General features: G+C 42.2%; 1 protein-coding gene across 5 annotated transcripts in view; it reads left to right on the top strand.

Annotated features, from left to right (window-relative positions):
• The window catches only part of LOC112908827 (uncharacterized), a 62,836-nt gene extending 52,328 nt beyond the window's left edge, over positions 1-10,508 (top strand). For all 5 annotated transcript variants that reach the window (XM_072762051.1, XM_025984415.2, XM_072762286.1 and 2 more), the window contains one exon: positions 6,304-10,508. In XM_072762051.1, coding sequence (XP_072618152.1) covers positions 6,304-9,101 — 2,798 coding nt within the window. In that variant the 3' untranslated portion in view covers positions 9,102-10,508. The remainder of the gene's footprint in view (positions 1-6,303) is intronic.
• The last annotated feature ends 5,619 nt before the right edge of the window (positions 10,509-16,127 follow it).

Here is a 16,127-nt window from a genome sequence, read left to right as displayed (position 1 = left end):
TCCCATTTTTTTTTTCTCTCTCTTTTTGGCATATGCATATCCAGTTTTCTCAGCACCATTTATTAAAGAGATTGTCCTTTTCCTATGTGTGTTTTTGGCACCCTTGTCAAAGAGTAGTTGATTATATATGTGTTGGTTTATTTCTGGGCTTTTTATCATGTTTCTGTATGTCTGTTTTTATTCCAGTACCATAGAGTTTTGATTACTGTTTTGTTTTTTTGTTTTGTTTAAGATTTTATTTATTCATGAGAGAGAGAGAGAGGCAGAGACACAGGCAGAGGGAGAAGTAGGCTCCATGCAGGGAGCCCAACGTGGGACTCAATCCCGGGTCTCCAGGATCATACCCTGGGCCTAAGGGAGGTGCTCAGCCACTGAGCCACCCAGGCATCCCGATTACTATTGTTTTGTAGTATAGTTTGAAATCTCTAAATGTGATTCCTCTAACTTTGATCTTCATAATCAAGGTTTCTTTGGCTATTTGAAGTCATTTGTGGTTCAAATTTTAGGATTCTTTTTCTGTTTCTGGTAAAAAATGCCATTGGAATTTTGGTAAAGATTGCATTGAATTTTAGGTTGCTTTATATAGTAGAAGTGTTTTAATAATAATTCTTTCAGTCCAGAAATATGGGCTATCTTTCTATTTATCTGTGTCTTCAGTTTCTTTCATTGGTGTGTTACAGTTTTCGTTGTACACATCTTTCATTTCCTTAGCTACATTTATTTGCAAGTGTTTTATTTTTTTAATGCTATTGCAAATGGAATTGGTTTCTTAATTTCTTATTGAGATATCTCATTGTGGGGCAGCCTGGGTGGCTCAGGGGTTTAGCACCGTCTTCAGCCCAGGGTGTGACCCTGGAGACCCGGGATCGAGTCCTACGTAGGGCTCCCTGCATGGAGCCTGCTTCACCCTTTGCCTGTGCCTCTGCTTCTCTCTGTCTCTCTCTGTGTCTCTCATGAATAAATAAATAAAATCTTTATAAAAAGAGATTTCATTGTTAGTAATAGGCACATCTAATTTTTTATTTTTCCTTTGGCCAATTGATTGGATAGGCATTTGTTGTTTAATGCCCACATATTTGAATGGTTAAGCTTCCTCATGCTTTTTTTTTTTTAAGAGTATATTTATTTATTGAAGATTTTATGTATTTATTCATGAGAGACACAGAGGCAGAGACACAGGCAGAGGAAGAAGCAGGCTCCCTGCAGAGAATCCGATATGGACTCCCATCCCGGGATTCCAGGATCACACCCTGAGCTGAAGGCAGAGCTGCGGAGCCACCCAGGCATCCCCAGAATATCTTTTTATAGCATACTCACCCTTCTTGTGACGGTGTGAAGTGATAGAATGCCTACACGATGAAATGAAGTGAGGTGAATGGTATAGACTTGTGACATAGCATTAGGCTACTATTCCTCCTGACAATACGTTACAATGAAGAAGGATCATTTGCTTTTTTTTTTTTTTTTTTTTTTTTGGATCATTTGCTTTTGGACCATGGTTGATTATGGTAACTGAGACCGTGGAAAGTTAAATAGATAAGGAAGGACTCCTATATTTTAAATATGATTATACAATTGCATTTATCCGAGTATTCTATATTTTCGTGTTACTAATTAGCATACTTTCATTTCAGTTTGAAGAACTGTGTTTAGTATCTTTTGTAGGGTAGGTCAAGTGGTGTTGAACTTCCTCAGCTTCTGTTTGGGAAAGTCTTTCTCCTTCATTTCTGAAGGACAACTTTACTGGTAAAGATTTTTGGTTTGCGGTTTCTTTGTTGCAGCATTTAGAACATATCATCCCATTTATTCCTTGTATTCAGTGTTACAGCGAAGAAAACTGCTCATATCCTTATGAAGGGGAGGGGAGTCCCCCCCCCCCCATATGAGTTTCTTTTCTCAAGGCTGTCAAATTCTCTTTGTCATTACATTTAGACTTTTATCATATAGTTGACCTTTGAGCAACATGGGGTTAGGGGTGCTAATCTCTGTGTAGCCAGAAATCTGTGTATAACTTTTGACAGTCCCCAGAACTTAGCTACAAATAGCCTCTTCTTCACCAAAGCCTTCCTAATTAGAGTCAATTAGCCCATGTTTTGTATGTTATATGTGTACTGTATTCTTACATTAAAGTAAGCTAGAGAGGGACGCCCGGGTGGTTCAGTGGCTGAGCATTTGCCTTTGGCTCAGGGCCTGATCCCGGAGTCCCAGAATTGAGTCCTGCATTGGGCTTCCTGCGTAGGACCTGCTTCTCTCTCTGCCCCCCCCCCCCATCTCTGTCTGTCTCTCATGAATGAATGAATGAATGAATGAATGAATGAATAAAATCTTTGAAATGGATAAGTAAGCTAGAGAAAATAAGATTTCTGTCCCTGCCCATCTGCCTTCTTCAGGCCCCCATAATGCAAATATTGCTGTTTCTTGATGTCCTATAGTCCACACAGACTTTCTTTATTTACCCTTTTTAAGTTGTTTTTTTTATAATTTGACTGGATGATTTCAAAAGGCATATCTTTAATTTCAGATTCATTTTTTTGATTGATCAGGCTGGCTATTGATCCTCTCTATTGCATTTTTCTTTTCTTTTCTTTCTTTCTTTTTTTTTTTTTTTTTAGAAAGAGGATATCTAGCAGGCTTGGTGATACAGGGCTCCCATCTCACAACCCTGAGATCATGACTTGAGCTGAAATCAAGAGACATGTAACTGACTGAGCCACCCAGGCGCCCCTGCATTTTTCATTTCATTCATTGTATTCTTCACCATAACTTTTTCTATTAAGTTGTAATTCCAGTATAATTAACATACTATGTTCTATTTGTTCAGGTATACAGTACAGTTATCTATCGAAAATCTTGTATTGTTTATAATTGTTTTCCTTATTTCATTGAATTGTCTGTGTTTTCTTATAGCTCACTGAGCCCCCTTGAAAAATTATTTTGATGGGACGTCTGGGTGGCTCAGCAGTTTAGTGCCTGCCTTCGGCCCAGGGCGTGATCTCGAAGTCGTGGGATCAAGTCCCACATCGGGCTCCCAACATGGAGCCTGCTTCTTCCTCTTCCTATGTCTGCCTCTGTCTGTCATGAATAAATAAAATCTTTAAAAAAATTTATTTTGAATTCTTTAACAATTCCTAGATTTGCGTTTCTTTGGGGTGACTGATCAATTACTGTGTTCCTTTGAAGGTGTCCTGTTTCCTTGATATTCTTGTGTTTCTTTAGCCTTGCGTTGATGTCTATACATTTCATGGAGTAGTCACTTTTTCCAGACTTTACAGAAAGGTTTGAACAGGAAAATCTTCGTCTGTCTGTTGATGTGAATGCACCAGCTCGGTGGAGTGTGGCAAGTCTGAGTATAAGATGGTCAAGAGGCTTAGTCTGTGCAGCTGTTACCTGAGATCAGTGTCAGCAAAGATTGTAGGAATCCAAGGCTGTGTGTGTCCATAGTAGTAGAGAATGTTACTGGGAACCTCCTGATCTCTCTCTCCCACTGGAAGTGTTTTGGCTGTGGTGTTCCTTTGATGCCAAGTCCAGCTCTTGGGTGTCTTTGTGGTGGTTTTATTTATTTTTTATTTTTTTATTTTTAAAAGATGTTATTTACTTATTGATTAGAATACACAGAGAGGAGAAAGAAAGAGAGGCAGAAACACAGGCAGAGGGAGAAGCAAGCTCCATGCAAGGAGCCTGACGTGGGACTCGATCCCGGGTCTCCAGGATCATGCCCTGGGCTGAAGGCAGTGCTAAACTGCTGAGCCACCGGGGCTGCCCTTTGTGGTGGTTTTAACATTGGAGTGTGATGTGCAGGCACCAATGGATCAGGTAAGGGTCTGGGTTCTAGAATGTGAATAGGTAGAGCAATAGCAGTTCTAGGATCCCAGATTCTGAATAGCCTATAGCAGTGATGACTTGCTGTGTGAGATGCAGTTGTACACTAAGCATTGATGGAGTCTGTGACTGGAGCATAGGTACTCTCTGTCTCTGGTCCTAAGGAGCTCACTAGCTCACAACAGCCATGGATCTGGTGCCTCAACCTGGGCACTCAGGTGACAGCCATGCAGTCAGGTTATGAAATATAGGCATCCATGGAATAGTTGCAATGCTGGCATCCAGGATATATGCAGTGTTGATGTGAGTGGCAGCTCTGCCCCTGGAATGGAAAATGGCTCCCTTTTCGGGGGGAGAGGGCAACTCAGCATATTATTCTCTGGCAGGTTTCTGGTGATAGCTTTTGATTACCTTAGTGCAAAAGCTGCTGGGGTCTTCTGCAGAGCAGGCATATGGGGTCCATGCCTATAAACACTTGGACCCCTCTGCTGTGTAATCTGTGATGTTCTGCTACTGTAGCAGGACTTATTGAGGTTCTCTGCAGCAAAGGATGCTGAGGTCCCCTGCATAGTAGGGGACTATAATGGCATCAGCTCTTTGGCTGACACAGTTGCCATCCTTCTTATTTTCTGCCTATATCCATATGTCTTCACTAAGCCGGTGTCCCCATTGATCCTTTTTGTGTGGTGGTTATTATTGTGTGCTCTGTTGTGTCACTGCGTATTTAATATTTTATTTATTTATTTATTTATTTATTTATTTATTTATTTATTTATTTGACAGCAAATGCATAAGCAGGGAGAATGACAGAGGGAGAGGGATAAGCAGGCTCTCTGCTGAGGAGGGAGCTGGATGTGGGGCTCAATCCCAGGACCCCAAGATCATGACCTGAGCTGAAGGCAGATATTAACTGAGCCACCACCCAGGTGCCCTTTTTAAAACATTTTTTTTTATTATTTATTTATTCATGAGAGAGACAGAGAGAGAGAGAGAGAGGCACAGGCACAGGGAGAAGCAGGCCCCATTCCATGCAGGGAGCCCAACGTGGGACTCGATCCCGGGTCTCCAGGACCACACCCAGGACTGAAGGTGGCGCTAAGTCACTGAGCCACCCGGGCTGCCCTTAATTGGCCACTTAAACCTTCCAAGGGCAAAGGCTGTTATGCTGACATTACTTACCTTGCTCTCTTTTGTGCTGAATAGCCCTGGGGCGGGGCTGGCTATTCATTTGTCCTGTTTTTCCCTTAGGACTTGTATTGTCCATGTCCCATGTAGTTGTTCAAGGCTTATAGGGAAGAATCTTTTTTGTTTTTTTTTTTTTACAAACAAATTGGGGGGGATCCCTGGGTGGCGCAGCGGTTTAGCGCCTGCCTTTGGCCCAGGGTGTGATCCTGGAGACCCGGAATCGAATCCCACGAAGCATGGAGCCTGCTTCTCCCTCTGCCTGTGTCTCTGCCTCTCTCTCTCTCTCTCTCACTGTGTGCCTATCATAAATAAATAAAATAAAATAAAATAAATAAATAAATAAAAATTTAAAAGAATATTTTAAAAAAAACAAACAAATTGGGGTTATTCCTACCACTACCCCACTTATTGTCTTTTTTTTTTTTTAAGATTTTATTTATTTATTCATGAGACACACACACAGAGAAGCAGACACACAGGCAGGGGGAGAAGCAGGCTCCATGCAGGAAGCCTAAAGTGGAACTTGATCCTGGGTCTCCAGGATCACACCCCGGGCTGAAGGTGGCACTAAACCTCTGAGCCACCAAGGCTGCCCAGGGAAGAATCTTTTGTGTATCACAGGATGGACAGGACTCCAGACATGGCAAAGTAGACTCAGAGCAATGTCGTCCTGGTCAATGACTGGAAAGAGTGTTCAGGTCATAACAGATTCCCCATGGTGAACCTGTCTTTATTCACCCACACTGTCATGCCATTTCAAGTGGCCACACTTCATTGCTACTTTTTCTTCTCCATTTTGACATTTTGCCAATCCCCTGACTTCCAGCACAGGGATAATCTCCACTTCTCTGGACCCCACATTGTACCCATTTCTCCCACTGTTCTTTCTGTGTACTCCAGCATTGGCCATGAGATGTTCATGTATCCCTAAATTGACGTTGAACAGTAGCTAATCTGTTGCAGTTAGATTTTAATGGGCTTGGATGCATGCTTTTACCCAGCCTCACATCAGCAGTAGCAAAGGTCCTGCCAAAGACTGTTGACATGGAAATCAGTTGTAATCCTTGCCTCTTTTTCTTGTCTCATACCCTGTCTTTGTATCCTTCCCCTGGTGAGGTCACCATTCTGTGACCTTTGGGGTCAAGTAATGCACAGTGGCTGCCCCTTCAACTGAATTCCAACTACGGTGTCTGGAAAAGTATGCCATAAACTCATGCCTAAATGAGATGGATGCATATATGTCATGTGCTCACCCCCTCGCTATAATCACGAATCTCACCAGTGTATCTTTGCGTTCAGGTTGCTGCTGTGGAGCAGAGGATGTGGAGGCACCTTGTGAACAGAGCATTTCTGTAGGTGTGTCACAGGACAGAACGCCCAGGGCAGCTCTGACTTTCCGGAAGACCCACCCTTGTGAGATGTGTGGTCCAGTCTTGAGAGATATTTTCCACTTGGCTGAGCACCAGGGAAAAGAAAACAGCCAAAAACTGTTGAGGTGCGGGGCATGTACAAAAAGATTTTATTTCAGCATAAAGTTTCAACAGCAGCAGGAGCAGCATGTGGGAGAGAAACTGTTGAGAAACAGTGTGGACAGGGCCTCTTTTGTGAAGAGTTGCGGAATCTTTGATTCAGGAAAGCCCTTTACCTGTGGAGAGGTTGAGAAGGACTTCCTGCCTGGCTCAGGGCATCTGCAGCAAGAGGCCACTCATGCTGGGGAGAAGCCAAACACAATCACACAGTGCAGGGGAACTTTACAAAGCAGAAAAAGTCATTACACCTGGGGAGAATGCAAGAAGGACTTTGGTCCAAAACACACACTTGTTCAGGACCACTGTTTTGTATGCAGTGAATGTGGGAAAACATTCAGGTACAAGTCTTCATTTGCTATACACCAGAGATTCCATACTGGAAAAAGACATCATGAGTTTGGTGAATGTGAAAAATCCCTTCGGCAAAGCTCAACCCTCAGTCAACATGGAAAGACTCACACTGGGTCCAGGCAATACAAGTGTAGCAAATGTGGGAAGTCCTTTTGTCACAAATCTGTCCTCATTCATCCCCAGAGATGGCATAATGGAGAAAATGTGTGCAGTGAATGTGCAGAGTCTTTTAGCCATAGCTCAGTGTTGATTCCATGTAGAGTTCAAACTGGAGAAAGGCCTTATAAGTGTAATGACTGTGCAAAATCTTTTACCTCTGTCTCTGCCCTCAGTTATCATCAGAGATCTCACACAGGAGAAAGGCCTTATGAGTGCAGTGAATGTGGGAAATCTTTTATCTCTAGGTCTGACCTCCGTTATCATCAGAGAGTTCATTCTGGAGAAAGGCCTTATGAGTGCAGTGAATGTGGGAAATCTTTTATCACTCGTACTGCTCTCCGTTATCATCACAGAGTTCACACTGGAGAAAGGCCTTATGAGTGTAGTGAATGTGGCAAATCCTTTACTCGAAGAAATAACCTCATTATACATCTAAGAGTTCACTCAGGTGAAAGACCTTATGAGTGTAGTGAATGTGGGAAATCTTTTACCTTTAGCTCCAGCCTGCGTTATCACCACAGAGTTCACACTGGAGAAAGACCTTATGAATGTAGTGAATGTGGGAAATCTTTTAACAATAGGTGGACACTCATTCGACACCGAAGAATTCACACAGGAGAAAAGCCTTATGTGTGCAGTAAATGTGGGAAGTCTTTTACTTGTAGCTCTACTCTCCAGTATCATCATCGAGGTCATCTTGGAGAAAGACCTTATGAGTGTAATGAATGTGGGAGATCTTTTACCACTAGTTCTGCCCTCCGTTATCACCAGAGAGTTCATACTGGAGAAAGGCCTTATGAGTGCAGTGAATGTGGGAAATCTTTCATTTCTAGGTCTGACCTGCATTATCATCATAGAGTTCATTCTGGAGAAAGGCCTTATGAGTGTAATGAATGTGGGAAATCCTTTATCCGAAGAAATAACCTCATTTTACATCAGAGAGTTCACACAGGAGAAAGGCCTTACAAGTGTAGTGAATGTGGGAAATCTTTTAATAATAGGTGGACACTTATTCAACACCAGAGAGTTCACACAGGAGAAAAACCATATGTGTGCAGTGAATGTGGGAAATCTTTTACCTGCAGCTCCACACTTTGTTACCATCAGAGAGTTCATGAAGGTAAAAGGCCTTATGAATGCAGTGAGTGTGGGAAATCCTTTACCTCCAGTTCTACTCTCCGTTATCATCAGAGAGTTCACACAGGAGAAAGGCCTTACAAATGCAGTGAATGTGGGAAATCTTTTACCTTTAGTGCCAGCCTTCGTTATCATCACAGAGTTCACAGTGGAGAAAGGCCTTATGAGTGCACTGAATGTGGGAAATCCTTTAAAGATAGATCACAATTCAATAAACACCAGAGAACTCACACGGGAGAAAGACCTTACGAGTGCAGTGAATGTGGGAAGACTTTTAGCCAAAAATCTTCTCTGTCAATACACCAGAGAATTCATAATAGTGAACGATCTTATGAGTGTAGTGCTTGTGGGAAATCTTTTACATCTATCTCTGGCCTTGGTTATCATCATAGAGTTCATAAGGGAGAAAAGCCTTATCAGTGTAGTGAATGTGGGAAATCTTTTACCAATAGCTCAATACTGATTCGACACCAGAGAGTTCACACAGGAGAAAGACCTTATGTGTGCAGTGAATGTGGGAAATCTTTTACCAGTAGTGCTACCCTTTCTTATCATCAGAGAGTTCATGCAGGTAAAAGGCCTTATGAATGCAGTGAATGTGGGAAGTCTTTTACCTCCAGTTCCACTCTCCGTTATCATCAGAGAGTTCATGCAGGAGATAGGCCTTATGGGTGTAGTGAATGTGGGAAATCTTTTATCTCTAGCTCCAAACTACGTTATCATCAGAGAGTTCACACTGGAGAAAGGCCTTATGAGTGCAGTGAATGTGGAAAATCCTTCAGGGATAGTTCACAATTCAGTCAGCACCGGAGAGGTCACACTGGAGAAAGGCCTTATGAGTGTGGTGAATGTGGGAAATTTTTTACAAGAAAATCTACGCTCTCTCAACATCAGAGAGTTCACACTAGAGAGAAGCCTTAGGTGTGCAGGGAATGTGCAATTTCCTATTCACTATAACAACACTGGAGGGAACTCTGAGGAGCCATCTCTCTGAACTGAAATTCAGCTAAACATGCAGTGGTATATTCCTTGTAAGTTTTAGTTCTGTAATAAACTTGTGTAAATATGTTGCACTTTCTAAACCGTCCAGGGCTCTTTTCCAGATTTATCTCACTGCTAGATTTTGTAGCCAAAGCCTTTTCACCTCTCCCACTTCGGAGGTCTACAAAGTGTGCATCAGTCACCACTACAATGTATTCAGGGAAGCTGACCTTTGTTCTCCCATGATTTAGAACAAATTAGAAGTAACCTGAGCCCTGAAGGATCAGCTTTCCTGTCTCCTTAACTACCTTAGGCATGGACCTGAATCAGTGATGACCCAGAGAATATGAGTTTGGCTGGCAGCTTACAGAGAATGACTACCTTTTTCAGGGACATGTTGGTCTCCTGTGATGCGATGTTTTTCCAGCTTCCCAGTGAAATAGTAACTACTGCACATTGCTTTGGCTTATGTGATGTTCAAGGCCTTACTTCTTAAGTCTTAATCTTGGATGTTTTGCTTACTGTTTGGGGTAGTTTATAAGTGGATCTGGGCTCAACAAGCAGTACTGGGTGAGCTTTTTAGGAGTCTCAAATTGTGCTTGAGGAGGGAGAGGGGGATGGCAGAAAATAACTTGCCAGTGTTGATCAAATGTGCATTGCTGCCCCACAGCCTCTGAAAAACTGCAGGGCTTTCTGGTTTTTATTTGAAATCCTAGATGCTTCGTGTTTTAGGAGTCTCAGTGATTGGGACGCCTGGGTGGCTCAGCAGTTGAGTGGTTGCCTTTGGCTTACAGTGTGGTCCTGGAGTCCTGAGATGGAGTCCCACATGGGGCTCCCTGCTTGGAGCCTGCTTTTCCCTCTGCCTATGTCTCTGTCTCTGTCTCTCTGTCTCATGAAAAAATATAAATCTTAAAAAAAAAAAAAAAGATGACTCAAGGAGGAGGCAAGTGTGAGACCCTCAGATGCTTCTGAAAGCATAAATTTTTTCTCCTTACTCAAAGGAGACCTCACAGGGGATGTCAGCACTGTTGAGTTATCTTCCCTAGCTTTACAAACAGCTATGTGCCCTGATGTCCACAGCCTAATTGGGCTAGGGTCACTGGTTGTAAGATCACAGGGGGCAGGGGAAACCATAATTGCTACAGAAACACTGCTTAATAGGAAGTGGAGGAGACCGCAGCCAACTAGATGGAATATGCCTCTTCTAAAAATGGATCCGGACACGTTTCTGTAACAGTGATTTTGCAAGGTTAGTGTGTACACAAATCTCAGGACCTCCAGGTATGATTATCTTGTGTTAGGTATAGTTATTGTTGGAGAAAAAAATAAAAACTAAAATAATCAAAAGGTTCTGTGGTTTCCTCTCTGTGATGTCTGCTTCAAAGCCACTACCACTGAGTCAGGGGAAAAAAAGATAAAGGGTAATCTATATTCCTGGAATATGACACTTGTGACCCAGGAAGCATTCCTGTTGACTTGTATGGAAATACTCTTGTTCTCCACATTTGCTGCCACTAAGGTAATACCCCATAGGCATGAGAAAGAGGGATGGAATCGGTGTGGGGTGGCCAAACCAATTTCCCAAAAAGAGTGGGACATAGACATTTTGAGCCATTTTTAAAGCTTTGTTAAGTAAGGCATAGTTTATATTTTCTACCTTGCATGTATTTACCGTGTAATTTGGTAAATTTTGACATAGTTATGAACTTATGAAACCATCATCATAGTCCTGTTAATAACTTTATCTGTCACATGTTTACCTCCTGTTCTTTTATAATCTCCCTTGCCCCTCCCACTTCTCCAGGTAACTACTGATTTACTTTTACAATAGATGGATAGTTTTGAATTTTTTAAGTTTATGTTTGGAATTGATACTATTTTGATTTTTTGTTTTTATTGTCAAAATTACTTTGAGATTCATCAGTGATATATGAGTAGTGTTTTTTTTTTTTTTTTTTTTTTTTTTTTGCTGAGTAATATTTTTGGATATACCAGTTTATCCATTTATCTGTGTTTGTTTGAGGATTTGGTTTATTTCTAGATTCTGACTATTGAAGATAAAGCTAGTGTAAACATCTGTGTTCTTTATATGAATGTATGTTTCTTTGATGTTTTGTCAGTAACTTAGTGTATAATGTCTGGGTCATAGAGTAGGTAAATGTTTTACTTTTTGATTGTATCTTTTGCCTTTTCCCAGCAGTGTAGGAGTTCCAGTTCATCCACATTCTGAACATTTGGTTTGGCTAATTTAATTTTAGGCCTTTTAATAAGTTTTTAGTGTTATGTTATTTTGTTTTAATTACATTTCTGTAAGGATTCACAATCATTTTTTCCAATGCTTATTTGCTGTCTACACCTTTGGTAAAATGCATGTATCTTTTTCCTATTCTTTGAGTTTTAGCTATTTTCCTTTAACAGATACAACAATGAAACAAGTGTGTTTCTGCGTGCATGCACTACTCACAATGGAATGGACAGCTGTACACTTTCAAATTTTTTCTGCATTGTTAACATATTCTTTGTCACATTCTTTTAAAATAGATTTTATTTGGGGAGAGAGTGAGCAAGCAGTGGGGGAAAGGGCAGAGGGAGAGGGAGAGGGAGAAGCAGCTTCCTTGATGAACAGGGATCCCAGCCCAGAGCTCAATCCCAGGACCCTAGGATCATGACCTAAGCCGACGGCAGACGCTCAACTGACTGAGCTACCCAGGCGCCCCTCTCCATCACATTAAGTCCAGTCATTGGGGAATGCATTAAAGCCTTGCTTTTTAGTGGCTACCTATTTTCCTTTATCACCATTGGGGTTGGTGGGTTGGAGCAGATGGGGGACAAGATTGGATCAGTATGGGCTGGGTTTTCCTTTGAGTCCCAAAGCCTGCCTAGGGGGTGATGTAGAGGTCACTAATCAGATTTCCCAAGTCTTTGTCCAGGGTCCCTAGGTTTAATTCCTAGATTTCGGGCCACTGTAAGGACCCACAGGCAAAAGCCCCTATCCAGGGCCTGTTTCGAAACCCTATGTACAGTGGGATTAGGAGTGGCCCTAGCCCTGATCCATTGGGAATTGTGAAGAGCTGAGGTATTCATTCCTATAGAGCTGTACCTGTGGGGAACGTCCTAGAGCCAGGCACCTGTAGCTCTCCCTGTTACCACCAGACTGCTATGCCACCAGGTGTGTCAGAAAGAAATAGAGCTGCTCAGGAGCCCCTGATCCAGGTCAGTCCCTAGGGGGAGGAGGGTCTGCACAGTAGGTCTCAGTGTGGTTTACTGGGAATATCTGGACAACTCCCTAGAGCCCCTTGAGCCTCAGTCTGCTATGACACAGAAGTGATGATGGTGTTTACCCTGGCCCCTGGGGCCATTAATAAAAATAAAACACTGAGCACTTAAAGAATTCCATGGGATTTTGACCTTGTATATGATGTTTTTATATCGTTTTTTTTTTTTTTTTTTTTTTTTTTTTTTTTTTTTTTTTTTTTTATGATAGTCACAGAGAGAGAGAGAGAGAGAGGCAGAGACACAGGCAGAGGGAGAAGCAGGCTCCATGCACCGGGAGCCCGACGTGGGATTCGATCCCGGGTCTCCAGGATCGCGCCCTGGGCCAAAGGCAGGCGCCAAACCGCTGTGCCACCCAGGGATCCCTATATCAAGTTTTTAATATAAATATTTCCATAACTTTCCTTTTCACATTTCTCTTACTCTGCTTAACTCTTACTGATGTTTATATCACATTAATAATATCCTAGTGTTTTGTTTTTTAAGATTTATTCATGAAAGACAGAGGCAGAGACATAGGCAGAGAGAGAAGCGGGCTCTTCACAGGAGCCCAATGTGGAACTCGATCCTGGATCCCAGGATCACGACCTGAGCCAAAGGCAGCAACCCAACTGCTGAGCCACCCAGGTGTCCCTAATATCCTAGTTTTGTCCATTCTATAGAGTACCACTCAAATCAATATATTTACTGTGGAGTTTTGTCCAATCCATGTGTGTATGACCTAGCTTATTTTCTCTTCTGAATCACTCTATAACTGAGACCAAGATCATGCTCATCAATTGGTGGATTATCACAAATATTTTGAATCATTTTCTTTTTTTAAATTTATCTGAGAGAACACCCCAGTAGGGGGCGGGGGGGATTGGGAGAAGGACAAATCTATAGTTAACTGACTGAGCCACCCAGGTGCTCCAATTCATTGTCTTATGTACTGGGAGAGCTCTTCTTATGGACCTCTACTTGCCTTAACTGCCAGATTAATCTTCTTCAGGTCCTCTTTAAACAAATTTGATTTATGATGCTTAATGCAAAACATTCAATACTATTAAGGTATGTTATTCCACACACCATAGATTCTTTTTCACCTACATAGTTATATTTTGGTTCATTAAGAGTCTGTCTTTCCTAAAAATTCAACATGAGTTTTAAACTTAAAGTTTACATAGTTTAATATGTATGTAACAGAGGACTACTTACTATTTTAATGAATTCTGTTAGAGTGTACTGGAAAGTTTCCAAATACATTTTTAAAGAATTCAGTGAAAGTGGTTGATATAAAGTAGAAATGATAAATATATAACTATATAAGTTTTCTACAATTAGAATGTTTTTGAAACATTTAAAAATTTCAGTCCACCTTAGTTCTGAATGGGCTAAAGGTAAATTTTGACATCAAAAATGAAATTTCCACAAATTAATATATTGTATAGTTGTGTGTATCTCCATATGCTGGATAGTTTTCACAATAATTGCCTGTTTTAAATTTTTGCCTAATATTTTATGGCTTGTATGAGTGTTGAAAATATTATGCTACTTTTTTTACATTATATGTTATTTTTGTGATTTTTCTAGTTGTCTTTGTATTTTGCATATGTTTCTATTTTTAAAAAGTGAAAAGCATATTTTGTGGTTTTAAATTGGGGTCTTGTTTTGTAATGACTTGCACATTTCAAGTGCAGGTTTGTTAAAAATCTTTGTCTTCGGGTCACCTGGGTGGCTCAGCGGTTGGGCACCTGTCTTCAGCCCAGGGCATGATCCCAGAGTCCCAGGATCAAGTTCTGCATCAGGCTCCCTGCATGGAGCCTGCTTCTCCCTCTGCCAGTGTCTGCCTCTCTATGTCTCTCATGAATAAATAAATAAAATCTTTTAAAAATAATAAAATACATTTAAAAAATTTTTTTCCTTTTTTTTCCTTTTAAAAAATTTTGAGATATAGTTGACGTGTAATATATTAGTTTCAGATGTACAACATAGTGATTTGACACATACATTGTGAAATGCTCACCATACATGTAGTTACCATCTGTCATACAGAATCATTACAATATTATTGACTATATTCCCTATGCTGTACTTTTTATCTCTGTGACTTCCATATTTTATAATGGGAAGTTTGTACTAATTAATCTCCACCTATTTTGCCCATCCCCCTACCCCTTCCTCTGGTCAATTTCTCTTCTTTGTTGTTTCAGATTCCACATGTAAGTGAAGTCACAGGGTATCTGTCTTTGACATATTTCACTTAGCATAATGCCTTTATGTCCATCTTAAAAAAAAAAAAAAAGCCTAGGGAAATGGAATTTAGACCACAACCTTGAGAACACTTCAGCAGGGCCAATGACCAGTTCTCTCAGAAGCTGGGGAAGGGCTGGACTTGTGTCTTCCGGTTCAAGATCCCGTGGCTCCCAAGGCCCTGGGAACAGAGGTCCGGCACCTGGGGCCACCAGTCCCTGACCCCGCCTCACGCTCCCTGTTCCCGAATGACAGATCCTTCCAGCCTCAGACCCTCCTGCAGCCCCTGCTCCAGCCCGCTCCCGCACGCCTGTGCAGGGGCACTGACACTGAGCCCTGGGCCTCAGGGATGTGAGCAAGCGCCCCGCGCTCGGGTCTTCTTGAGGGTCTGGGTGGTGGGAGGGCGGCGAGGGCCCCGGGGGACGAGCATCTACCGGGACCCTGGGCACGGCCTTCGCCATCGGACTCGGGAGGCGGGGCGGACACCCGGGCCGATGGCCCTAGTCCCAGGCCCTGTGAGGGGCAGCCTGGACGGCGACTTCAGCCTGGGGCCCGCCTCTCTGCCGTGGGGACGACTCCAGCAACTTGACAGTTCCGTCACGTCGGCCCGGCCCTGGCAGTCCGAGGGCAGCAAGAAGGAAGCCGCCAGGAGGAGACCGGGATTCCCCCCGTCAGCGATAAATTACCATGGAAATGATTCCTTTGGCTCAACTGCGCGCTTGATCTTGTGGGTAATGTGTTGGAGGCCCCCTAGAGCCCAATGGACGGGTTTTCTCCATTCTGACCAATTAGTGTATCGGCCAGGGCTTTCTCAAAGGATGCTGGAAACCTAAAGGGAGGGAGGGGATTTGCTTCTTGTGAACTGCAGTGAGGAGGCATAATTTAGAGAGAATACATGTCAGGGAGATAGATGATTATGAACAGGATAATTCCTCATGTTTGGAGTGCACTGTGGAGCCATGGTCCCTGAGACCCAGACCAAGAAGTCTGAGAAAGACCTTGTAGAAGAAGTCACCTTTTAAGCTACCAAGCGGATTGTTCCATGATCTGTAATTGAGTTTCAACTTCTGCAAATGTTAATCCAGGTACAATAGGTGGTGGTGTTGGTCACAATAGCACAGATACCTCCTTGCTCAGCTAAAAGATTTAAGAACTCTTCTATTATTAACAACCACTTTGGGGGGACACCTGGGTGGCTCAGTCAATTAAGCATCTGACTCTTGATTTTGACTCAGGTAATGATCTCAGGGTCCTGAGAGTGTACTCCCCTCCCCACATGCTCACTCTGTCTAAAATAAAATATTTAAAAACAACCTTGGTCAGAGTCTAAAGATCTTTTTTTTTTTAAGCTATTAGGAACAAATTCTATAATATCTTTCAGAGTTAAGGAGGGGTTTCTGATCATAATTCCCTTTACATTTACTCCTAACAACTATGGCCTTGCCAAAGGAAGCAAATCCT

Source organism: Vulpes vulpes, chromosome 1 (assembly GCF_048418805.1).
Source record: "Vulpes vulpes isolate BD-2025 chromosome 1, VulVul3, whole genome shotgun sequence".
Lineage (NCBI taxonomy): Eukaryota > Metazoa > Chordata > Mammalia > Carnivora > Canidae > Vulpes > Vulpes vulpes.
Note: the sequence above shows the minus strand (reverse complement) of the source record. Positions and strands in the feature narration are given on the sequence as shown.